This window comes from Protopterus annectens, chromosome 3.part0 (genome assembly GCF_019279795.1).
Source record: "Protopterus annectens isolate FY-2018-M chromosome 3.part0, PAN1.0, whole genome shotgun sequence".
In the NCBI taxonomy this organism is placed as follows: domain Eukaryota; kingdom Metazoa; phylum Chordata; order Ceratodontiformes; family Protopteridae; genus Protopterus; species Protopterus annectens.
Window position 1 is genome coordinate 1,178,624,355 of NC_056731.1, and position 27,604 is coordinate 1,178,651,958.

Below are 27,604 nucleotides of genomic sequence, written 5' to 3' on the forward strand. Positions count from 1 at the left end.
GTAAGGCAGGAAGGTAAAGAGTTACAAGTGGGCCTTTATTAAGGTACATGGAAAGAAGAGATGCTAAAATTGAGCCTTGAAGGAGTCCTTATAAATGTGGGGGAGGGGTGGGAGGAGAAGCAGAGGTGTTGAAGTGTACTGAAAAATAATGATTTGACAGGTAGCTTTGGGATGAGGGAATACTGCCTGTGCTACTGTATGTTTCAACAAGGTGGTGAATTATGATGGTATGAGCCATAAAGCTGAAGGCTCTGGTAAGGTCAATAATAATGACTTTGGTACGTAAACATTTGTCCATTGCTAGGATGATGTTGTCTGTAATAGTCCAGAGAACATTGGAAGTGTTTCAACCAGACCAGAGTCCAGCATAATATGTTCTAATTATTGGAAAGCACAGACATAGTAAAACCTTGTATAATTACTATGTCTATCTCAATGACAGGAAAGATAAGAAAGAGCAGTGACAATCCATATAAGACTTATTTGGGGGTTGTTAGCTAGGTACAAAGTGATGAGTTTTATTTTGGAAATTAGCTGTTATGATGCAGTCTATCATTGATAGAAAACTAAAAATTATTTTATTAAATATGTTATTTTTTATTGAACTGAAAATGTTAATGTAGCTTCCCATGTCTCCCATGGCATATCTACATGTTGTCTTTGAAGTAAGATCATCCAGTCTACCCTTGATATCAGTGATTCCATTTTTCCCCATTTCCTGGCATTCCGTTTTGAGTGCACTCTATGAACTACTTTTAATGTATTCTGTTGCAAATGAGGCTTACATGAAGATTACATGCTTCTAACAGATTATAATGAAATATTCATGGTGTTGTAGGTTTACCATTCTATAAACTATGATTTTAAACTTCCAGGAGGATAAGCCTTTTGTGGTATAGTGACCAGTGTAATGACAAACAGAGTACATTCAGGCATCAGCACTGGAAGGATTATGACTTCAGAGAGTAGGCATGTAATTTTGCTGATTAACATATATTTTACCTGTTACATATTAGAGTTTGTGAAAGTAACATATAAATACATTGTTCATGGGGTATAGCATGGAATACACTGACTTAAGTTAACTGCCTGCATAAACATTGAAATGCATATTCTACCAAAGAACGTCTTTTGGTTGAGGTTTATTGGATGATTTTGTAGAAGAAGAAAGCATGTTCCAATCTCCTCCTAAAATTCATAGGTTTGTAATTGAGTACCAGACTAATGGCCCCTAGGGCCATTATAAGCCTGGTCATGCAAATGCGACCTACAAAATTGATTTATAAATGGGGTGATTTAGTGACTGTCTGCTTACATTAGAGATATAGGCACCAGACCAGGGGTGAATTTCCAATTAACCATCCATTGGCCCAAGTTGAGCTTAAATAAGGATAGGGAGGAACTCTGCTTCACATGGATGAGGACACTTCCAGAGAATGGGAATTCTCTGAGAAACATAGCTGTGTCTCCAACTTATGTTGCAAGCAAAATTTAGGCCTTTTAATCTTGTAGTTCTGATGTTGTTCGTTTTGCAGATGTGCAAAAGGTACATCAAAACAGGGTCCAGGGATACCTTGTATGTTACCTCTCAGAAGTCTGTAATATACTAAATAAAGAGACAGGGCTTTAAGGCAATCAGTGTAGGACATTTTGTTTACTCCCTATACACTTTTTGTAAGAAACCTTTTGGACGTTACAGTTACAGCATGTGTCTGGTCAGGTAAATACCAAAGGGGGTTTTATACTCTATGATGGGTCTGATGAGGGCCACGTACAATGGTATGATGACCTCTCTGGACCTAGATGCTAAGCCCTTGCTTATAAGTTGAATAACATAGAAGTATTTTCTTACTACATTGGGCACATGTTGGCTGAAGACTAGATTACTATTTGCATAAGTTCCTAGATCCCTGAATATTTAGCATTTCTTACAATTAAATTCCCTACAGTGCCTTCAGTCTTCGTGGTATGTAAGATACATAAAAATGTAAGAGATCCCCCAATGAGACCAGTTGTGAATTCTGGTCAATCCAAAACTTATCCTTTAGCCAAATTTATTGATGTTAAGTTAAAGGATTGTTTAAATTCATTTAGCCATTTGTGTTGGGACTCTTGGGACTTTCTTACTAACTTAAAAAATGTGCGGTTTGATGAAAAGATGATTTTTTTTAACAATTGATGTTACCATTTTATTTAAAGTTATTCCACATCTAGAAGGACTACAATGGCTTTATGAATTTATGACAGAATCTACCGAGTTAAGTAATAGTGATATTAATGTGCTGTATACCTTCAAGGAAATGGTACTTAACAATAACTTTGTATTTCTCTATGGCCAATATTTTCTTCAAAACAAGGGGGTAGCAATGGGGGCTTCTTGTGTTCCCATTTATGCCAGTATTATAATGCTACAATAGGAGAGGAAGTTTTTATTTAATGAGTTTGCCTCCCCCTTTGGACAATGTATGCCCATTTCCTGGACAATATTTTTGTTATTTAGAATGGGTTGGAATATGAAATTGAACCTTTTGTTGGTTATTTGAATTCCTCTACATCCTTTTTTTTTTAAATTCACATATTCCTTTAGTGCAACTTAAATTAGTTTTTTAGATGTGGAGGTTAGAATTCCATTACCTCCTTTTTTAAAATTCACTTATTCCTGTGGTGCAACTAAAATTAGTTTTTTTGATATGGAGATTAGTAAAGATTTTGGTGGTATGAGACTCATTATTAGTAACATCTTTAGGAAGCCCACATACTCGAACAGTTTGTTACATTATGGCAGCTGCCATCCTGAATTTCAAAAGAAAGAAATCATTAAAAGGTCAATATGTCAGACTTGCCAGGATGGTTTCAGAAAATTAACTATTTATTGCAGAGGGGCTTAAACTGGCTGCTATATTTTTGGCTCAGGGCTATCCAAAGGATTTAATTTAGGAAATATAAGAGGAGGTTGTTCTTAAAAAAAAAAAGAATGGTATTATTAAACCACTTTTAAGGAGTAAAGACAACCCTAATCCTGTAAGTGTTAACAAATCAGGTGTGAATGATTATCCTAACTCTTTTTTTACTACCTTTACCACCAATTTTGGTAAGATTTCAGATGTAATCAAGAAAAACTGGAGAGTTTTCTCCTGTTTTGATAATGTTAAAGTGATCATAGGGGAAATTCCCTACATTGTTTATAGATAAGGAAAATCTTCTAAGCAGTTTTTTGAAATAGCAGAAACAACTACTATGAGTCTGTCCCATAAAAGGCTAGGTACCTTTAGGTGTGGGTTTTGTTCCCAATGTAGATTCCTCTTAGAGAAGGACATGGTAGTCGTTAATAAGATTAAAATCACATCAACATTTCACTGTACATGCAGTTCAGTTCTGGTGATTTACCTTGCACTTTGTGAAAGGTTCTATATTGGGAAGATGCAAAGGTGTTTAAGGGACTGTATATATGAGCATGGTTTGGATATTAAAAATAAAAAGGAACAAAGTCCTTTATCTAAACATCCTTTAAAATTTCCTACTTATCAATTAAAAGCTTTTTGGTGTAGATATTAAGAGCCTTGGGGGGCCCTGGGAAGACCTTATTGAGGCTAGGGGTGGTAAATTTGGTTGAATTCACTAGTGCCCCCTGATTAAATGAAAATATATCAATTTATAATATTTTAAAGTTCTGATCACATACAGTGTGAATATGACAGTATATATTTATATATAATTTTTTTCTCAATATGGATTCGGTGTTTTGATGTAATGGCTTTTTAAATACAAGAAACCTTATAGGATGTGTTTTAAAAGGGTTTTGCTGTTATTTGTATTTTGATTGTTTTTTATTATCATATGACTCTGAGAGGGATATTTAAATTGTATGTTTCTAGGTTTTAATGGATTCTGATTAAGTCTAATGATACAAATAGATGAAAGTGCTAAATCTTTGTGAATAAATTAGCTTTTTGTGGACATTCATGGGTGCTGTTTTCCTTCAGTTGTCAACCTTTTTCTGGAGTTGTTTTGTGGTAATGAGGATATCACTTAGTTCCCGATTTAGCTTGATGAGAGAGTTTTTATCTTTATGGGAATTACCCTTCTTGATTTTTACCATATTTTTTTTTCCTTTTGTTGTATATCCTGTTTAATTTGGGATGCCACCAGGGCAGTTTGCTTCTGAGGTTAGTTCTGGGCTTACTTCTAGTAGGTACAGCGGCTTCTATGCAGCCATTGACATGGTTGTAGAGAGTTTCTAAGAGCAATTCAGCATAGGCTGCCATGTTCTCTGGGTTTACAGGGGCATATAAGTTTGGCAAACCATCACTTAATAAAAGGTAATATGCCTTGGAATAGTTCCTGTTACTGCTTTTAATGGAATTGCAGAGTTGATTTTGATTTCAAAGGGAACAGCTTTGTGGTTGGACCTTATCAGGGAGGACAAGACATTGTGGTAGTGCAACGTTCTCCCATATTTGTGAGCACAAGGTCCAATATGTTGTAGCCTCTAGTGGGAGTATTCACTATTTGGTCAAGGATGCTTGTATTTATGAAATCCAGAAGTCTCTGTGCCTGCAGCTTTGAGGCATGTAGGATTATCAGTCTATAGAGAGGTAATTAAATTCTCCCATGAGTATGGTATTAGGTCAGATGGTAAGTGTCTCCAGTTGGTCCAAATATGCATTGTAAGCTTCTTGGAACATGGAGGGTGACCTATAGCCGAATAGGAAATGGTGTGGAATTTTGTCTATGGTGGTCTGCACATGGCGAAACTTCAGCACATCATCCTGTTTGATCATCCTAGAAGTATGCTAGTTATTGCTATATATCAAGACAACTCCACCTTTAGCTCTTTTCTGTGCAGCTGCTGGTCTAAAATTATGGAAGGTACTGAAACCTTGCACTGGCAGGGTACTCTCTGTGCCTGTTTAAACCATGTCTCAGTAACTGCACAGATGTCTATATTCTGAAGCATGAGGAGGGCTTGTATGGAATGTAGTTTTTATTTAGGCTACAGCATTGAGAAGCAACACCTTGAGGTTCAGTTGAGTTTATTTTGCTATGTTGATAAGTTCCTAATTTTGGCATTTTCTAAAAAAGGCTCTAGGAGTGTGGATAAAGTTTTAGCCAGTATTCAAAAGCCTAGAGGAAAGGGTGCAGACCATCCCCGACAAAGCAAAACAGTCTGTTAACCACATCCCCAAAAATACTACATCCTCTTAGAATGAAACCAGAAAGACAGCCAATTGTTGCAATCAATAATTTTTTGCTCATATTATGGCATCATCCTTGGTGATGGTAATATGCTACTCAGTGCTAGGCTCATACCACCCTGAGACACATAGTCTGAAAGCTCCATAACATCTCTCTTAATATAGTCCAGGAAGGTACATTTCAGGTCATTTACACCTACATGGACTATGATGGAATCATACTGGTATCTGTGGCATAATGACTTGAGTGCTTGCAGGTCCTATCTACAGATAAGCAACTAACAGTTACCTTCACCTTATTCAGCCTGGTTAGAGGAGCATCGGTATATCTTATAATGGAGTCCCCTATGATGAGATAACTGGGAAGTGTGTTTGCATGCCTTAGGGGCCTAGTGTTTGGGGTTCCACTAAGAGTGACAGTTTGTGTGGTATTAGGTGTTGTTTTTTTCTGAGTGCCTTTGGGCTTGCTGAGGTATAAATTTTTCAACAGGCAGTTTAGTCAATCTTAGTTGTTTAGGGATATTGTTTTTAAGTGCCTTAGCATATATTAATCTATGTGTGTTATGTGCAATGTGAGATGAGTGTTGTATGAGTGGTTTTGGCAACCTGATGTGCAGGTGTATGCAAGAGTTTAGCCTCCAGTGTCATTATGTAGCACATCTTTTGCATACCGTGTCTGCTTCTTTAAAGATTAAGTGGTTATCGGTAAGTATGAGACAATTGCTATATTGTCTCATGTTGCCTATATCCACCAAACTGGATACAGATAAGTTAGAGAATTTCATATCCACACTGTCCAGTCCTTTGATTGGTGAGCTACAAGGGGGTGGTGTATTGCGGTAAGAAGGCTATTAAGGGTGTTTTGTTGATGAAAACTAATAGAGTGCTTTACTGGGGCCCTTTAGCTGGGCCAGATTTGCAGGAATGCAACAAGTAAGTACCAACAAAAATACCAATTAGCAAATTAAACAGTAACACTGTCAGTAAAGCTTCTCAAAAGTACAGTTCTCAGCAATCAGACAGTGCAACATCAGAGTACTTGAAAACAATTTAAAGTGCAAAAAAAATTAGCAGACAAAGTAGTTAATGTGCAAAACAGTAAAATAAATCTTATCTGCCAAGGATGGCATAAGATTTATTCAGGACTCTCTCAGATTATGGCAAGGATGCTAAGCAGATGGGAGCTCTGTGAAAATGATGATTTGTAGTAGGGGAGGTTAACTCAGGAGCAATATTTTGTTTGATTGAGTGCTCAGTCTGCGTTTTGGATCTATGTAAACCAATGGGTGGAAAAAGTACTTAGCCTATACAACTGACAACAGCAATCAAAGAGGGAGGGGCATAGTGAGATTAACACAGTGGGTGAAAGCAGAGACAATGGTTTATACAACCACAAGAAAAACGTGGGAGGGTTGGAGGGACAATTCAAGTTGTTAAGAAACCAACTAAATCAGATACAGTATCTTTTTGTTCACAGTGTCCACATGTGAGTGAGTCAAAATGGCCAAGAAAATGTTTTGGTCCAGTGCAATATTGACAGTTAATTAAACAAAGACAAGGATAACTATCCAGTCAGTTAAACAGATAAACTAGATAATCCAGATTCAAGAACGTTTGCAACCCAGCCAAGCTCTCAGCAAGATTAACTGCAAGTGCCTTTGCATCTCTTTTAACAATATTGACTCAGCAAAAGAACAGAACAGTTTACTTGCAGAACAATTCAAGCAAATGATAAGATGTCAGACAAATCAAATACATAATTTTCTTGTTCACAGTAACAGCATGTGAGTCAAAATGGCCAAGAAAATGTTTTGGTCCAGTGCAATATAGAGAATTAATTAAACAAAGACCAGGATAGCAATCCAATCAGCAATCAAATTGCAATACTGTTTGAGAAAACATAAATCTGTTTACATGCTTTGTCTTCAGTTGTAGTTCTACAATAAAGAACACTCTGGTATATATTTAAAACATGAGTATACATTTGCCTGCTCATATTCTTGTGGATTTGCAGGAATTTCTTTAACTACCATTTATTTAATTTTAGGAAGGTAGTTGCTATACACCTCAATCACAACACAAAGCAATTCAGAAGTCATTTTAAAACAAAATCTCTACTGATGTTTAATTCTTACTGGTATACAAGCATGTTTTTTGAAGGCAAAAAAATATTAATATAAAATTGTAATTATCAGAGGTTATATATTTTGACATTCTTGATTGACCATTTACCTTCCAGACAAATCCATGGTGTGTGGTTTTAGGTGAAAAAGAAATGGGTGGATCGTTTTTATCACTGTGGGATTTTCTGGGTTATGTGAAGACAAATAGTAACTTGAATGATTTTTTTTAATTAATATAGTTTTACTGTTAGTTACAGTAAACTAACATGATCTAACAACCTTGGCAGCTACAATTGTTAATACGCATTCCATAGCTTCAGATGGCAGAAAACATGGGATCACTCTTACCCAAAATGACAGCCAAGTAATCCATATCTCTAGTTGTACAAGAGTGGGAAAGACTTGGTGGAAAGAAGAAACGTTGCATTCTTGTGCCAATATTTTTGCCCAAATTTGTGGCACAGTGCACTTGTACAAAACCACTTTGATCAAAGAATGCATGTATACTAAATAGTTTGACAGTAGAAGCACAATATAATTATTTTGGTTGCAACTAAGTTTGTGTCTTTCGGCTTTTCCTGGTTAGGGGTCGCCACAGCGGAACTCCCGTCCGCTAATGATTGGTAGTTGATTTTTAAGTACCCAGTTACCAGCCCTGATGCACAACCTTCAACAAAGGTACGCCCATTCACGCATGTCTCCACGCAGAAGACGCTCTAGCTGTGAATCGAACCGGACAGTGTCTTACTGTGAGGCGACAACGTTACCGCAGCACCACCACCGCAGATTTTTTTTTTTTTTTTTTGGTTGCAACTAAGTAATTCAGGTTAATTAAACTTGTAATTTGTTGTGAATTAAATCATTCTGGTAGCTACTTAGAAGTGTGAATGGAAGTGCAAAGCATTGTTGACATGTCTTATTTGTGTGCAGGTATTATCACTTGCTTTCATGTGATATACAGTTTGCACAACACACTTTGGTTTATGTACTAAACACTCTGCTGGGATAAAGTGAAATAATAAAACACTGGAAGTAATATAGAATAAAAGCAGCATGAAAACAAATCATTATGTACAGTTCTTTGCAAAATGATGACTGCTTAGAAATCCCTGCCACTATCTCTTCCATAACAGAATTATAAAAGTATTTCCAGTTACTTAAAGTAAGAATTGTATTAACTATTAGTCAGAAGTACATCGGTCAATACCTCTAATGAAACCATCTTTACTGTCCAGTAAGCATTTCTCAACTAACAGTCATTATTTGGAAGCTTGTAAAGTATTTCACTCACTAATACAATGACTGTCATTGGGAAGAACAATAAAATGAGACTTGCCTGGAAGAAGGAAATCAGTCAAATGTCCACTACTGCTTGTGATCTTTCTAATAACATTCAAAGTTTATGTTATGAATCAATTTCACAGAATGATCTTGTATAATAATCAATAGGAAACAGCAATAGAAACATATCAAAAAGGAACAAAAATTTCACCTTCTTAACACTAAAACATGCCCCTGTCACACTCCAACCTAATCCACTAAACTGCTATCATATTTTCTTTTTCACTCCTTTCACACTGACTTTCCTCTCTTCTCTGTGGGAAAAAAAGTGGTATTAATTGCTAGTAATTGTCATTAGATTATTCTGGAACTGTTGTGTTATTCTTGTGCAGTATTTCTTTTTTACTCCTGGAACTTGTGTATTATAATTGTTTAAATGTGCGTATTACAATTGTATTGTCATTTTTCTATACTGGAGCTTTTCTCCTCGGGTCTCCACTGAAAATGGGCTTTTAGCCCAGTTGGACTAACCCAGTTGACAAATGTCACATAAATAAATAAATAAATAAAATCCTACTGACATAGGCCTCTGAGACTGCTGGAGATGGCAGGCTACAAAACCATTATTGCTTGCGTCTGAAATTTTTGTATGTTTCTATGTATTTATGTATAGTGGATTAAACTTCTTTCCTAATAAAATAAATATGATGTTTGGGAAGATAAAGCTAGGAGATACAACCTCCATGTTTTTGGACCATCTGAGAAAATGGAAGGAAGTGGTATAATTTTAGTTATTTATTTATGTATTTATTTATTTATTTGTGTGGTGATTTATTTATTTATGTATTCTTTGTTGACCGGGTTAGTTCCACTAAGATAGTAGCCTCTTTTTAGGGAACACCTGAGCTGGTATTTATACTACTAGGGGGAATTTGGCCTGGGCATCGAGGAACTTCCCCTACTCATCATTGTTGTGAGTGGGACCCATTTTGGAGGAGCAATTCCTGATTCCATTCCAGGTGCAGAGGCAACCTGGAGAAACAGGGATGCAGATGGGGACAGAAGGAGATGATGGAGTGGTGAAAATAATGAAGGAGAAAGCAAATATCAAGACCAAAAATGTAGGCAGGATTCTGAGGAAGTGTTTCAAAGAAACCTGTTTAATGAAGATGACTCAGCAAATGATGGATGTATCATTACAACCCTATAGTCAGAAGGGTTTTGGAATCATTAACTTAAAGAAATTCTGGTATAGAGTGAGACAAAAAATGAAGGAGATGTTTCCTGGGAGGGGGGGGGGGCATTATGGAAAAAATACAAAAGGAGGATGCAGAGGCAATCCTGAAGAATAGTGGTGAAATGGAAAAGAAAACATATGCAGAGAAAGTAAAAGAAAGCAAAAGTGGAACAGCAGCAAACAAGGCAAAAGAAAATGAAAAACAAAAGTACATGGTAAGTATTCAAAGTAAAGAGGACAAAGAAATGGAGAAGTATGAAGTGTGGGACATACCTGGGCTGTAAAAGCACATGAGATAAAGGCATTTTAACAGAGGCATTTTGTGGCATTATATTTGGGACGTTTTTTTCAATGGAAAATTTACTTGGAGAATATGAAGAAAAGAAAGACTGTTTACCCATGGAATCTTTATGTGATAAAAGCCTTTAACAGGTAAACAAAAAAGAAGATTCATGTACACTTCAAAAGTTTATGACAAAAGCGGTATTTATAGACTGGTGGCTCGCATTGTAATATTGTGTTAAAAATAGAAAGAGAAAAAAAAATGATACATCTACCAAGCATGATAAATGTGGAGGGGAATAGGGTGTTGCAAAATACTAGAGAGAACCCAAAACATTTTCTTGTGGAAAAGAAGGACATTTGATAATTAACTGTGACAAAATGAAATGTTATATTGGTGGGGAAATGGGACATGATGCAAAAAATGTGAATTGAAATGTTATAAATGTAACAAAATTAAACATTTATGGGTGAATTGAAAACATGAGAATAACAGTAAGGAAAAGAAACAGAAGAAAATGAACAAAGAAAAGAAATGGACTCTGTCGTGGGTGTTTACTTTGGGCACTTTTACTCTTCTGGGGGCATGTCCGCTTACAGGGCTCGGCCTACGGACACGCCCCCTACTGTCTTACATGGACCGTGTTAGCCTTAGGTGAGAAATGTAAGAAAAACTGGATGAGGAAAAAAATAATAAAGAGGACATAGAAGAAGGTTTTGAAATAAGTGATGAAGAAGACTTCAATTGGGAGGTACTTAAAGGAAAAACAGAATTATATTGGCAAAAGGGTAAAAGATGGGAAAAGAAAATTTAAAGGGACAAGTACAAAAGAAAAAGAAAGGAAAGGGAAGAAAAAGAAACTATGTAGCTTAAAAATCGGGCTTGAAATAATGGTTATGTTTGACTCACAGACACAAGGTACAGTGTCTTGATTGTCACCTCCGGGAAGGTAATTGGTTAGTCTTAGAATGGCCTATTAAGAAAGCTAGTCCAGTAATTAGCTATGAATTTATGAAACCATGAGTCTAAACAAAAGGGAAAATGAAAATTTTAGTTCTTTCTGTAAATGCGAATAGTATTAAGAATACAGTAAGAAGAATAGGACTTTTGGACTGGTGTAATACACATAATGTAGATGTAATTATATTAGAAGACAGAAGATTTTTACCAAATGAAGAAAGATTACAAACAGAGAAATTGTAGGAAGGAAAGATAATCTGGAATTTGGGAAATGAGAGATGTTCTGGAATAGCCATATTTTGTAGAAATATAGTAAAGATATTAGATGTTACTAGCAAAAATGGAAAGATTACCTATTTGGAAAAAGCAAGTCTACAGATGTATAACATGGTATGCTTATGCAAACTGTAAAGAAAGAGAACACTTATTTGATCTGATTTTAGACTATGTAGTGATAAATATGAATATTAAAATTAAAGGAGACTTTAATTGTGATTTAAGAGGTAAATGTAAAAAAAAAAGGAAATGATATAAGAAAAATTATAGAAGTTATAAGATTTGGCAAGTTAAAACATTGAGAGAAAACTTCATGAACTTACAAAAGGGGTATGTATAGAACTGAAATAGATTATTTTATAGTATCAGAAGGTTTAGTTATAGGAGAAGGGGATGTAGTTGAACTAGGAGTTTTCTGATCATCTTGCGATATGGCTAGAGATAAAAGAAAATAAGGAATTTATAAAAATAGGCAAAGGAATAAAAAGGGTAAATCAGAAAGCATGGAATGAAGAAGGAAAGAGATTACTAATACAGTTATGGAAAGATCATATTAATATGAGAAGATTTAATAAAAATTGGTCTGAATGGTGGGTGATCTTTAAGGAAAAATATAAAAAACTGTTTTTTTACAGTGGCAATATGATGTGAGAAAAGTAGAGAAAGAAAAATATAAAAGAACATACAATGATGTATTTGAAGATTTAGAACATAATGATAGAAACTAATTTGACAAAGAAAAAGAATTATATGAAAGAAATCAAGAAAAATACAATAATTGGTATATAAGCAAAGATATTTTTACAAGAAAAAGAGAACTATCGAGTTACATATGCAGATTAGTAAAGGAAAATGGCAGCGTAATGAAGAAATAAAAATGCAAAAGGAGAAATAGAAATAACTTAGGAAAATATTATGAATAGTGTAGTACAATATGCACAAGAAATGTTTAAAGAAAAAAAAAGATAGTGAAAAACATGGAAAGTAAAAAAAGTTAACATAAAAAGAGAATAAAGAGTTGGAAAAGGATATTTCTTTAAATGAGATAGATAAAGTATTAGGACAAGTAAATATAAATCCAGTTGCAGGCCCACATAGAATAGTATATGCAATGTATAAAAATTTAAGGGATTGGCAAAAAATAGTTTGTAAAGATTTTGAATGAATGGTTAATGAAGGTTTAATGTGTAAAAAATTATGTAGTAGAATGCTTAAATTCATATGAAAGAAGGAAGATAGAAGAGAGCTTAAAAATTGGGGACCAATAGTATTGAACAATAATGATTATAAGATATATATGAAAATAATACAAAAGAGGTTTGAAACTAAAATGGGAAATATAACACAAGTGAGAAAGTTAGGAAATTATGTATGTCAGCATATAGTAATAATAAAGTAAAAATACTTGCAAATGGCTGGTAAGGCAAAAGGTACATATGAAGAGTGTTGTAAGACAGGGATGTCCAATGTGTTGTATACTCTTCATTAGTTATGAATGTGATAGTATGTGAAATAAATTACAAAATGAAGGAGGCAGGTTATATAACACCTGAAGGGTTAAGAGTTCTAGTTATGCTAACATATGCAGATGACATTATAATTATTGCAGAAAACAAAATTCAGATAAAATAAGTAATAATTTGCATAAATGAGTGTTTAGGGATAATAGGGATGGCTTTAAATAAAGAGAAAAGTAAAGGTTTAGGTGAAATAGTAGAGATGAAATTTCTGTGTTAGTTATACAATTTGGGAATAAAGATGTAAGTATAGTTAAATAGGAAAAAACAATAGAAGAAATAAAGCAAACGTCTTTTCTGGAGAACATATATATTATCATTCAGAGGAAAAGGCTTATTTGATAAAGTCGGTTCTGATGGGGAAAAATAGCATACTTAGCAAGTGTATTTATGTTGCCAACAGTATTTGAAAAGGAATTATTGCAGATATTTTTTCCTTTATATGGGGTTCTAAATTAAATGCAGTATAAGGAGAAGTTTTGTATGTAAATAAAAAGGAGGTTTAGGGTTAATTAACCCAGTGGTATATGCCGCTTCATTAAATTTGTGCAAAATGTTAAAGTGGATAAATAAAAAGATGAGAGATTAGTGGTAAAACTATAGAAATATAAGAATAATAAATTTTGGGGTATGGTAAAAAAGAATAAAAGAGAAATAGAGTGCATAAATTAATAAGTAAGATGTTACCAAGAAAAAATATTTTTGTGGAAGATAAAATTGATGATATAGAAAAAGAAAAGTATGGAAGAAGAATATAATGATAAAATATTACTATGTAAAACCATGGGATAATCACACAGATTAAAAAATTAAAGATATAAAAATAAAAGGCAAATGGTGTAATCAGAAAGTATAATGCCAATATTTTGTTGTGGAGACTTGTAATAGATATATTGCCAGTAAAGAAAATATGCCATATAAAAAGAAAAGTGATAGAGTATGTTTACATTGTCAAGAAGAAACTATGAAACATATGTTTTTGAAATATAAAAGAGTAAAAGAGTTATGGGGAAAACTGTGTAAAAAAGATTTGTTGAAGATATAAAAAAAGTGGATAAAATAGACATGGATATGATTAAATATGGATATTATAAGAATAGAAATAAAGAATATGTTAAAGGACTAGATAAAAAGTTATTTTATGTTATATGGGTTATATGGAATAAAAGAATAAATTAAATTATGTTTAATGGTAAATGAATTTTAGGAACAATATTAAGTAAAATCAGATGGTGGTTATAGAAAAAGGAGTGGGGGTCTAGTAAGGATGAAAATTTAACATGATTGTATGGAAAATTATGACTATGTGTTTGTACATATGCAAATATTTGTAAATACGTAAATATTTTATAAATAGAAGTTATTTTCATACATAAATAAAGGACTCCTACTCTTTTTCCAATAGGTGCCATGGGATCTTTTACATCCACCTGAGCTACCACCAGCTCAAGCAGATGGGGCCTCAGTTTAACGTCTTAGATCGATTTTTTTTCCAGTGTACATCCCTAAGAAATTAACATGCATTAGGTCATCTCATACATCATTGAAAAACACTTAGATGATCATTTATATGTTTGTTTTGTGAATGGGTTAAGCCCACTGGAAATAAATGTCCCTTTTCCAAGACAACCTGGGAACATTGATAGGTTAAGTGACTTATACAGAGTCATACAGGTTGCAAGTTGAAATGGAGAAACCAAACCAAGGACTACAGGATGGAGCTGTTTGAAAGCTCATTGCTTTCGGCTGTTGAGGTAAACTGCTAAGCAAGGGATTATTTCAAATCCATATTCATTTCCTTAGGTTTCCAGATCAGTAACTGTGAAGTTTTATCATACTTGGAGGAATAACTTATATAAAAGCTAGCAAAATAATTTATATTATAAGTAGCCTGGATACAGCCACAGGTAATTATGTAATAAATCACTTATCAAATAGAACAGTACATTTTCCTTAAGACTTGCTAAAGGGAGAGCATGCAAGTCATTAGTTAATGGTCTTAAAAATCAAAGTGTTAAAGGAAAAGGGCCAGCACAAACAGGTAGCATCCAGTATTAATTTTTTATTGTGCCATCATAAACATGTCAAACTGGTTTCGGCACACAGCTTTCATCAGTGACATACATAATACAAAAGAGATCATATAAATACTACCATCAATCAAAACTCCTGTGATATAATTTCCTCTATAGTTTGAGAATTCAAATTTATCATTAAGACCAGGTGTAAACAATGATCCTAAGTTAACAATCCATTTCTTTTCCATCTGGTTAAGCATAGAATGCAATCCCCATTTGCATCTTTTATCATCTGATATCCTATCAATAATTGTAAAAGTAAACTTTGCAGACTGGTGTAGCTGACAATGTCTATATAATGCATTGGTGATGCGTTTGTTTTGAATGTCACTTAGATGTTCAGATATTCTAAGATGAAGGGGTCTGGATGTTTTTCCTATATAAAATGAGCGGCAGTGGCAACAGGCTAAATAAATTACCCAATCTGATCTGCAGTTGGCATAGAAATTGATGTCATAGACCTGGCTAGTGTTGTAACTACAGAATTGCTTGGTTTTACAAATATGTTGACAAAAGGAACAATGCCCGCATGGATAGCAACCCATTAAATTATCCCCTACAATATTTAACTGATGAATAATATTCCTATTTCTAGGCTGATGTTTCTAATGTGAGAGGTAAGAGCCCAGTGTTGTGCCATGGCAGAAGAAAGAAAGACATTTGTCTGGTAACAATTGATTCAATTCCTCATTAGCCATCAAGATGTTCCAATGTTTATTTATCACATCCCTAAGTATGTTGACATTTCTGCCATAAGTGGTAATTAATCTGATCGTGTCTGATCCTTTCTGATCACCCTTGTTCTTGTATGTGAGTAGTTCATCTCTAGATTGTTTAGAAGCTCATTCCCTGGCAGTGACTACCTCCCCCAACCTGTAGCCTCTGTTCAAAAATCTACCAGTGAGATCTTGTTTATAATCATTATAATCCTCTTCCCTTGAACAAATAAGTCTAATCCTGAAAAATTGTGACTTTGGTATGTTTCTAATGGTGTGTTGGGGTGTGAACTAATTGCATACAGTAAATTATTAAATTGTGGATATTTTCTATGTACGGTAGTACGTAGGGAATTGTCAGATTCCCTTGAGAGCTTAACATCCAAAAAACTGATTTCATTATAACTGTATGATAGAGAAAATTCTATGCCTCACTTATTGTCATTCAAGTACCGTACGAACTCCTTCAGATATTCAAGGCCCCCACGCCACACCAACTAACAATCATCCAGAAATCTCCTTCAGATATCCATATCAGGCAGACAGATGTTGTGTAACATATTGTAGATCAGTTCTTCTTCTATATAACCCATAAACAGGTCTGCCTAAATGGGGGCAAAAGACACCCCCATTGCAGTTCCCTGGGTTTGCCAATAACAATTACCTTGAAAATAAAATACATTTTTGGTAAATACATGCTCTGCCATGCAGATAAGGAGGGTATTGAATCCAACAGGATATAGACCTGTTTTGTTCAGCCAATAGTCTAGGGCCTGTAGTCCCGCACAATGGGGTATACTAGTATACAAAGATTTAACATCAAGGGTGCACATAAGCCAATCAGATTCTATTTCGGAATTGGATATAATTTGCAGGAATTCAGTTGTACCCCTAATTCTAGCCCGAACCGATGATAATAGTGGCTGTAACTACTGAGTTAGGTAGGCTGATAATGGTTCTGTAAGTGAGCCTATACCTGATACTATGGGTCTACCCTGAGGTTTATCCAGACTTTTATGAATCTTTGGTAGAAGGTATAAAATTTGTTTACCTGGATCCCTCACTACAAGCTGTAACATTGTAGATTTATTAATAATGCCTTCCTCCACTGCATTCTTTAAAAATATGTCAATTTCTTTCTTAAAATTGGTAGTCGGGTCCTTGTGCATGCGCACAAAAGCTTGGTACGAAATTCAACCCTTTATTAAGAAGAAGTTGTTGTTCCATTGTTAAAACATCATTCACTTGAATAAAGACTGCAGAAGACTTTCTAGTGTTTCTGTTCCTGTGTTTACACCCACCCCTGTGTTTATATCCCCTAAAGGGTGGTCCTGACTCCTCTGTTTTTTGGCCTCTAGAGATTCCCCGTTAAGAACTCCCTTAGTATCTGTAGTGGAGGATTCATCCCCCAAGGTATTATATCCAGATCCAGACCTCTTCAAAATAGAATGTGGTCTTTTTTTACGTGTGATGGAACCTAATCTAGTAGTGTCAGAAAAACGCACATTCTTGTGTGACTCAAAAGGTTTGCCCCTTTCATAATTCTCCAAGTCTCTGTTAAATTTGCGTAGTTTTTTCTCCTTAATCTGGTTTTCAAAGACCAGCAACTCCATGGACAACCTGCTCATACAGCCCGCATAGTTGTCTTATGTTATGTCCCATAGTTGCCCGCATAGTCCTATGTTTTAACAAAGGAACAACAACAGCTTCTTAATAAAGGGTTGAATTTCGTACCAAGCTTTTGTGTTGATGAGAATATTTTGGTCACTGATGTTTTGGATTTTTGTAGGAAAATGAATCTGAAATTGTTTTTTGGTTCTAATTCGGAATCTCAAAGATCTATGGAATTCAAATTTCTAAAGTCCAGCTTTGTATCACCTACGAATAAAAATGTGGCAATCTTTGAACAAGCCATACTCAAAGATCTACATTTTAGGCAGTTTTCCACCCAGATGCTCAGACAGAATCTCTCACAGGATGAACAAAGGGCGTTCCAAGAACTTCGCAGTAACACTAATGTCATTATCCTCCCTGCGGATAAAGGAGGGGCAGTGGTGCTGATGAATACCAGTTATTAATGGGTGGAGGGGAATAGACAATTGTCTAACCCCCTGTATTACATGCGCATGCACAAGGACCCGACTCCCAAAAGAAATTGACATATTTTTAAAGAATGCAGTGGAGGAAGGCATTATTAATAAATCTACAATGTTACAGCTTGTAGTGAGGGATCCAGGTAAACAAATTCTATACCTTCTACCAAAGGTTCATAAAAGTCTGGATAAACCTCTGGGTAGACGTATCAGGTATATGCTCACTTACAGATCCATTATCAGCCTACCTAACTCAGTATTTACAGCCACTATTATCATCGGTTCAGGCTAGAATTAGGGATACAACTGAATTCCTGCAAATTATATCCAATTTCGAAATAGAATCTGATTGGCTTATGTGCACCCTTGATGTTAAATCTTTGTATACTAATTTACCCCATTGGGCAGGACTACAGGCCCTTGACTATTGGCTGAACAAAACAGGTCTATATCCTGTTGGATTCAATACCCTCCTTATCTGCATGGCAGAGCATGTATTGACCAAAAATGTATTTTATTTTCAGGGTAATTGTTATTGGCAAACCCAGGGAACTGCAATGGGGGCATCTTTTGCCTCCATTTACGCAGACCTGTTTATGGGTTATATAGAAGAAGAACTGATCTACAATATGTTACACAACATCTATCTGCCTGATATGGATATTTGGAGGAGATTTCTGGACAATTGTTGGTTGATGTGGCGTGGGGGCCTTGAATATCTGAAGGAGTTCGTACAGTACTTGAATGACATCAAGCGGGGCATAGAATTTTCTCTATCATACAGTTATAATGAAATCAGTTTTTTGGATATTAAGATCTCAAGGGAATCTGACAATTCCCTACGTACTACCGTACATAGAAAATATCCACAATTTAATAATTTACTGTATGTAACTAGTTCACACACCCCCACACACACCATTAGAAACATACCAAAGTCACAATTTTCCAAGATTAGACATATTTGTTCAAGGGAAGAGGATTATAATGATTCTAAACGAGATCTCACTGGTAAATTTTTGAACAGAGGCTATAGGTTGGGGGATGTAGTCACTGCCAGGGAATGGGCTTCTAAACAATCTAGAGATGAACTACTCACATACTAGAACAAGGATGATTAGAAAGGATCAGACATAATCAGATTAATTACCACTTATGGCAGAAATGTCAACATACTTAGGGATGTGATAAATAAACATTGGAACATCTTGATGACTAATGAGGAATTGAATCAATTGTTACCAGACAAATGTCTTTTTTCCTTCGCTGTGGCAAAACACTGGGCACTTACCACTCACATTACAAACAACAGCCTAGAAATAGGAATATTATTCATCAATTAAATATTGTAGGGGATAAATTAGTGGGTTGTTATCCATGCAGACATTGTTCCTTTTGTCAACATCTTTATAAAACCAAACAATTCTCTAGTTACAACACTAGCCAGGTCTATGACATCAATTTCTATGCCAACTGCGGATCAGATTGGGTAATTTATTTAGCCTGTTGCCACTGCCGCTCATTTTATGTATTTTATGTATTTTAAACATCCAGACCCCTTTGTTTTAGAATATCTGAACATCTAAGTGACATTCGAAACAAACGCATCACCAATGCATTATATAGACATTGTCAGCTACACCAGTCTGCAAAGTTTACTTTTACAATTATTGATAGGATATCAGATGATAAAGGATGCAAATGGGGATTGCATTCTATGCTTAACCAGATGGAAAAGAAATGGATTGTTAAATTAGGATCATTGTTCACACGAGGTCTTAATGATAAATTTGAATTCTCAAACTATAGAGGAAGTGATATTGCAGGAGTTTTGACTGATGGTAGTATTTATATGATCTCTTTTGTATTATATATGTCACTGATGAAGGCTGTGTGCTGAAACCGGTTTGACATGTTTATGATGGCACAATAAAAGATTAATACTGGATGCTACCTGTTTGTGCTGGCCCTTTTCCTTTAACAGTTACTGTTGTTGGCCGTTTGCACTTGCCGTACCTGCAAGTTTTCTATGTCAATATATTAAAAATCAAAGAACATAAACATTAAGTAAATGCATCCTACAAAGTCAGAATGCATCTCAACTCCAAGGTAGAATGTTTAGTCTTTAGACAAAGCAGTTTCTTCCCTTTAAAATAAAAAGAATAACAAAATATTTAAAAAAGACAAGCAAGGAGGTACTATGAGAAAAATAACCACAGCAGATTATTTTTAATATTGCTGTTTCAAACAAAAAATGAAAAGCTATAAAGTCAATCTATGTGCAATAATGAATGAAAGTCTTAAAATGAAAATAAATCTCATATTGAAAACACAGGAAGAAAATCTTAAAAGAATCAAGAGACATACACCAGGAACTGCCAGTTTCAAGACAAGAAGGGATAAATCCACAACACTAACCTAAGTTTGATTAACTGCTTGGATATCTGATGCCTTGGATGTAGGATATGAAATAGAAACACAAGAGTTTACCAGTTCACTTTTCACTAGTGGCACGAATGTTGAAGATGCACTGGTGGAGGTAATTTTACTCATGTAGCCCCAGTGGGACTGAAATTTGTAATTGCTACTTGGACCAGGTTGATGTGGGTGTTTAGAGGATAAGTACACCTCAGACCATGTTTCACAGCGTGCAGTGGCCTACTAAAGAAAATGCCAGTGTGTAGGATATAGGGTTTCTACTAAGAAAGCCATGTAAGTGGTTATGGCAGTTTCCCAGACCTTCATAATCCCTGTCTCTCATTTCATCAGTACTGAGTGGCCTAGCAAACTTAATCAAAAGGTTATCCAACTAAATGGCACAAGTTATACTTGCAGTGATAGGTGGACCTGTGTACTCACCATGCTTCAGTGGATGATTGACTCCACAAGGTAACATATTCCAAAGAACCATCCCAAGAATAAGCATTAGACTTTCTTTAATTTCATGGTGCGATCAAATCTTTATATAGTAAAATGACTGTGTCACACTGCTGTATATACAGTTTCATGCCAGCATTCTGTTTAATATCTTCCTTTCAAAGTTTTAATATGTGGAAAACTAATTTCAAGATAATTCAGAGATGGGCATTTAACATAAGTTCAGTGTTTTGCAAACCTCAAAATAAGAGCCATTATCAGTCACAACCACAAAAGAAGTTTTATTTGTTCTCAAATAAACACTTCAATCTATTGCTGAGAACAGGAGTCTTATTTTACTATCAAAATGGATAAGCATAACCCAAACAGAAACAAGTATCTTCTGATAATAAGCATGATATATAAGCTTTATATAGTCTCTGAATTGGTATAATAGCAATTCTAAATCAGTTTCATAGCAAAGCATAATGTGAGATATGGCAGAAATGTCCTGTGAACTTCACTGAGGTTACATGTTTTTTAGTACCTTGTAAATTCTGTACCATGAGTGAGAAAAACAGGTAACATTGTTTCACCCCAGGGAGTATGTTTTCAGTATTAAAGTAACAAATTGTTACTCAAAACATACTCTGGGATTTAGAAATGTCGCATCTGCAGTCGCAACCAAGGGGCCACTATTCCCATTGCAGGTGTCTACACAGGTCCCCAGGACACCTTAACAATGCATGTGTCTAACCAGTGTGCATGACAATGAGATGCCCATCCCAGCCACAGTAGGGACCAGCATGAAGATAGTGTTAGATCAACTTATGGCCACAGTAATCAAACTGTTGTAAAACACTGACTGAGCACATGCCTCTAGGGCAGTCGGCACGAAACTGTGTAAAGAAAAGGTAATGTTAAGCTGCTGCTGTATTGTTGTAAATCATGACTGCAAATATATAAAAATGTTTTCTGGAAGGAAGGAAAGAAGTGAAGCATGCCAAAGGGTGGAGAAGGTAGAGATGTTAGTATACCACTGAAACAAACAGAAATGGACAGAAGACTGCAAAGGGATGTGATAACCAAACCAGACACACACACACACACACACACACACACACACACACACTCACACACACACACACACACACACACACACACACACACACACACACACACACACACACACTGTGCAGTAGCAGTCCACACGCCATGCCATTAACAAACTGAGCTAGGCTGCAGTCACAATAAAAGTGCAGGTTTACCCAATTTCTTATGTGCACACTGCCACTGAATGGTGCTTAGCTCATCTGTGTGACCAGTGGCAGATGAGGATAATATACATACTACATGATATTGTTTGAGCTTCATTGTTGCTATATAATGAAATATACCATTTCTCATTAGTTGTATATGTGTGCCAACAGTGCAACCATTAAACAAAAGTGATCTAGAAGCCTTTTTTGGACATGTGTGTGATGTGTTTATATTTCAACCAGAATAAAGGTTGGAAATAGGAGTACAGGAAACAGATGAAAAGGCAAAGTAAGCAGCGGGTAGAAAAGAGGTTCAGTATATAAAGAATGAGCAAGATGGAAGAGATGTGGGCTGAAAATACTTTTATTTATAGGATATGTGCCTATTTTATTTTTATAAAGAAAAGGAAAGAGGGAAGGAAGGAAGAGAGAGGCAAGAGCGTTAGATTGGGTAACAAGATAAGGTGGACATGACTAACAGCATGTAGGGTAACACAATGACGAAGGGAATAACACGATGGTGAAGGAGTCATCGGATAAACAGAGGGAAGACAGTGGTGAGGACAGGAGTGCATGGACAACAGGGGTGGGCATAGACAGAAAAGGGAGGGGAACACCAGGTTGGGAGATAGTACTGAGTGCTTGCAGCTGCAGTCTCTGCCATCTGAGATACAGTGTGAGATTACTCATCACCCTGAGTACTGTCACCACTTGATCCTAGCTTAGAAGGTGAAGAAAGTGCTGGGCAGGGATGCAACTCAATGATTTAGTGGAACATCTTTACTGTTTGGCTGATGCAGGCATCCAGCCTCCTGTCAATGATATATTTCACAATGTCTGTCAGTTGATGATTGGTGACAAAAACAGTCACCTCCACTTGCACTGCTACCAGGGACTACAACTGTACCAGCTTGTGGTGCAAATCTGCCTGATGCAGGTGGTGCAGGTAGGGCAGGAGGTATTGGGGCAACTGTAGCAGACCGGAACCCAGATGTGCTGGGCGATTCCGCTGGTGGCGGTGGTATTAGCCTACAGTCTTTGCCAGTAGGATCAGTGCAGGTTGGTGTGCTGCTGCATATAATAGTAAAAGACATGGAGTTAAACAAAATAATAAGCAAAGTTAATGTCTGTAAAAAAAAAAAAAAAAAAAAAGACAGCAACAAAAAGGTTGTGGACGAGAAATATAAATACAATGAAAAACTGGTGTTCTAACTATGTTGATACTCGCACAATTAAACAAAATACACTTGTCAAACCAGTAAATACTCAATACTTTTAGAAGCCTCATTGTGTGTATACATGCAGGGGGCACCTGAACCAACAGCTGTCATCACATACAGTCTGATATATACAGCATTAACAGGAGGAGCTATTTAGACAGACCAGCAGGTACCAGTGGTCAGAGATATAGGGTCTCATGCATCAGCTGCACACATACAAGGCAAACATGCTACTTAGACATACATATTTCAAATACAGGTGATATGCAAAGGAAACAAACTTCTATTTTATTTTGGAACATGTCTACCAATTTGCTAATGGTTTTCTTACATGTATCACCCATGTAATACTGCAGTGAAACTATTGAGACACAAAAATGCACATAAAATATTTTTCATAATAACACAGTTGTGGAGCAGGGGATGGAATTGAACCCACAGGTGCCTTACAAAGTGAGAACAAAGCCTTAACATCATGATGCACTCATCCACCTATACAGGAGGAGATATGTACAGACACACTTCTAACACTGTGCAGTCATACTGACATATGTGGTACTGGTGTATGAAAGTTATACCTTTGTAACCCACTTTACTGTTAATGTTAAAAGCCAGTCATTGTGAAGCATATATACTCATCATGACTTTCTCTTAAAACTGGATCCAGCACTAGGTGAACTTGGTAGTTGCCTCAGGCCCCAGGGCCCACTGTCCAGGGGGCTTTCACAAAAACTTACATTACACATGCAGAGTGCATCCATATGGTGCATACACATTTAAACGGAAACAGATTGCATGTAGTGTGTGTAATGCCTCAGTTAAGGATGGCAGGTTAATTTATTAATTCAGGCTCAAACCCTGTACCTTTAATATAGGACCCTAGAGCCTGAATCATCTACACCAACTGCCAAACTGTTGAGTTTCAGTGCCTTTTCAAAGAATGTTGAGTTCCAGTGTATTTTCAAAGAATGGTGAGCTTCTATGCATTTTTAAGGAATGTTGACCTTTGTGCATTTTCAAGGAATGTTGACTTTCAAGGGAAGAGAAGTTTACTTTTGCTCATGCTTTGTCTGCTTTCAAGGTGTAACTGTTTTGTTTAGCAAATGGCCATCATCATTGTTTCTGCAGTAGCACAGCTTGTCTTTTGTGCAGAAGGATGTGGGTTCTACTCCCACACCATGTACATAGAGTGCTGATACTGCAGTGCCTCTTTTAAGGGGGGATAGGGATCCTGCAGTTCTTTGGATGAGGTGCCTAGTAACTATGAACCTGCTGTTGGTTTGACAGCCTCTCCCTATAACAATGTTACCAGCTTATCATTTTTTTTTAAATGTAACATGGGCAGTTTGTTCTTCAAGGGTAGCAGCCACTGAATTTGTACTTGAACTACTTAAATGTAAAGTTGTTTGCCAGCAGAAACCCGGTCAACAAATGTTAAATAAATAAAAATAAAAATAAAGAAATATCTTCATTAGTTATAGATGTTTAATGTGGAATTATTCAGATGATGTTTAGTTCTGCAGTGATTGTGCATATTGTTTGATATTAGTGGACTGCAATGACAGAAGATCTGATGTTATCAATTTTCATTCTATCCTCACCCAATGGGTTTGGATCTGATCCCTTGAATCTGACTCAGCCATTGCTAAAGCTCGTGGCAACCAAAAACTCTCGGGCTTCTACCTTACCCAAAATGCACCAACCCCAAGTACCTCAGATCTTGTTTGCTGCTTTACTTGAACGACATGGTGACCGTTACTCTCGAGCAGATAAGTTAATTATTATTTTTCTAATTTAACCTACTTCTCTAAAACCTCTTAATTCTTTAAGGATTTTCTGTCCCTTACCTTATCACTTAATAGCTTAACTCTTATACCTCCTTTTTTGATATCTCTTATATTCCCTTCCATATAGTTTGTACCCTTTAAATAATGTTAGTATTTTTTTCTTTCTTCTACAGTTACTGTACGTTCTTTTATTACCATTGTTGGTAATTTCTTCATCTTTCCTTTTCCCCAAAAAGTCTATTCTAGTCTTTATTGTTTGTTGACAGTGTTTCCTGTTTATTTTTGTGACTATGACAGAAAATGGCCAACAGGGTTAAAAAAATGTGTCAAGTGCGGGCACAAAATTCCTGTATCAGATGCCCACACTTCATGTGTATACTGCCTTGGACCTCTTCATTTGCAGGAAGATTGTGCTATTTGTCATGGTTTTAACCCCAAAGCCCTTGTTGAAAGGAAAAATAAACTAATTCTGAAAGGTTTGCTTCCTTCTGTGTTTGGAGAGGTTTCATCTGGGGCTCAGTCTACTAAAACTAAATATTCTAGGTTTTCTTCTCTGAGTCCATCCACTTCAACCTCCAGGGCCTTAGTGGAATCAAGAAAAAGACCTAAACCATATCTGACCTCACCATCAGATCCAAAGCAGAAAAAGAAAAACTGACAGATCAAACCTCCTTGGATCAGATGAAAAAGATACTGGATCCAGCTATCCCTAGCCCTACTCATTCTAGCCTCATTTACCTTCCAAGAACTACATACTCACCTTGTGTGGATCAGGTACCCTCCAGGATCCCCTCACCTTTTCTAGAGAGACCAAGGTCCCCCTCTATTACTCCCACTCATTCATTCAGAAGTTTAGTGCAAGAAGATGTGAAAAGAGTGGTGTAGAAAAACCTCTCGGCGCAGAGTCAGATGGATGTCTTACCATCTCCTACTCCTTTGGGTCAGGAGGTCCATTCTTTGACCACAACCCTTCTACCAGTTCCTTCTTTGATTCCTTCAAATGTCTCAGAGTCCCTGGATCTGAGCTGCTGGGTTCCATCTCACTCGGATCCAAAGATAGCATTATCCTAGGATCCAAAATTTGTTCTAAGCACTCTGGTTCAGTCAGATCCAGAGAGCTCTGAGAGCTGAAGTTTCTCTGTCAGATCCAAGGTGCTGGAGTTGACTCAGAAGTTGTCAGAGCCATCTTTGCACCACAGAGCTTTGGCACGGGTTAGCTCACCTCCAACTTCTACCTCGAGGGGATTGCCTTAGGAGCAGGGAGGGACAGCAGTCCAAAAGCTTGTCTTTTCAGATCCGAGGTCTTCTCCCTCTTTTGGGCAGTCTGCCTTTGAGGCTATGGTGAGTGCTTTGTCTGCCTCAGCAGCACAGAAGGATCCAACCCCCTTGGATCTTCAGTCTGCAGCCATGACATCGCTGCACTCTGAGAATTATCACTCTTTTTCACAGGGACAGCCAGTACGAGAACTCCACACTTCCAAACAGGTTATTTTGACTTCTTCTGATATCTCCCCAGAGCATCACACTCAGGAGATCCCTGAAAAGAAGAAATGTAAGAGGAAGCACTTAATTGCCACAGAAAATACAGACTTCGATAAAGGTGAAGGGTGCCCATGGTCACCTACTGAAGATGTTTTATTTGGAGACATCCTTGAAATCCTAAAGCAGAGAGGTGGCAGAATGCCCAGCAACCCTTCATCTGAGGAGTCTGTATTCCTGGAGGCTTTCAGTACTGGCCTGTCTACCTCCTGGGTAAATCTGCCTGCTGACGAGCTTATTGAGTTGATCTCTCGGCAGGAGTGGAAGGCACCTAACACAACTGAGCCTATACCTCAATAGACCAGACAAAATTATGGCACTACCTATGGACAAGTAGTTTTGGGGAAAAGAGCTGCCCATTGATGCCATGCTCATGGCGGCAGCCACTAAAAAGGAACTTGCTGAGGAGAGTTCCACTGTTCACCCTTGCAACAGGGAGCCTCAGGTAATAGACAGATTTGGGAAGCATGTCTATACTTCAGCAAAGTTCATCTTAAGGTCACTGAATTATTTGGCACATTTCACAAGGTTATACAGCGATTTGGTTAAGGAATTCTCAAATACCCTCTCATGATCTGTTTCTGAAGAAATCCATTCAACCATGACTTCTCAGTTGGCTACCCTACAATCTATTTTGAGTTCCTCCATGAGACTCATTTCACATGTAGCAGAAGGAACCTCAAGGGCAGTAGATTTAGGCATTTCCATCAGGAGACATGCCTGGATGCGCTTATGTGATTTTGCTTAGCCCTTCAAGTCTTTCTTTGTCAATGCTCCTTTTAATGGAACATCTTTGTTTGGCCCCAAAGTAAAAGACCCATTATCCAGGTGTGAGAAGGATGTAACACCCTGGTCTGCCACGGGGCATATGTTTTTCAGCCTCTCAAAGATCCTTCTCTAGGAATCAACAAGGAGGTCAAAAGATGTAGTTCAAGAAATCCCAGGGCCCTTTCCAGGACACATGTGGAGTAAGTTCCCCCCAGGGGTGAGGGGTGCATTAATGGTCAATGGCACCCCTGTAACAGAGGTGGCCCACAAAACCAGAAGTCTGAAGATTCTTTCTTTGACAGACCCTTCCAGCAGTCCTGAAAGAGGCCCAATTGCCCACCTCTGGAGGCAATCGGGTGTTGATTATCCCTGCACCAGACAGCCTAGCTAAAGATAACAAGAGATACTTGGGTGCA

The 27,604-nt window shown here is 36.7% G+C and overlaps 1 protein-coding gene across 1 annotated transcript in view; it reads left to right on the top strand.

Moving 5' to 3' along the window:
* The window catches only part of CNGB3 (cyclic nucleotide gated channel subunit beta 3), an 812,110-nt gene that overhangs the window by 83,933 nt on the left and 700,573 nt on the right, over nt 1-27,604 (top strand). Inside the window, exon 2 of the mRNA XM_044065779.1 lies at nt 26,331-26,488. Within this exon, the coding sequence (XP_043921714.1) occupies nt 26,331-26,488 (158 nt within the window). The remainder of the gene's footprint in view (nt 1-26,330; nt 26,489-27,604) is intronic.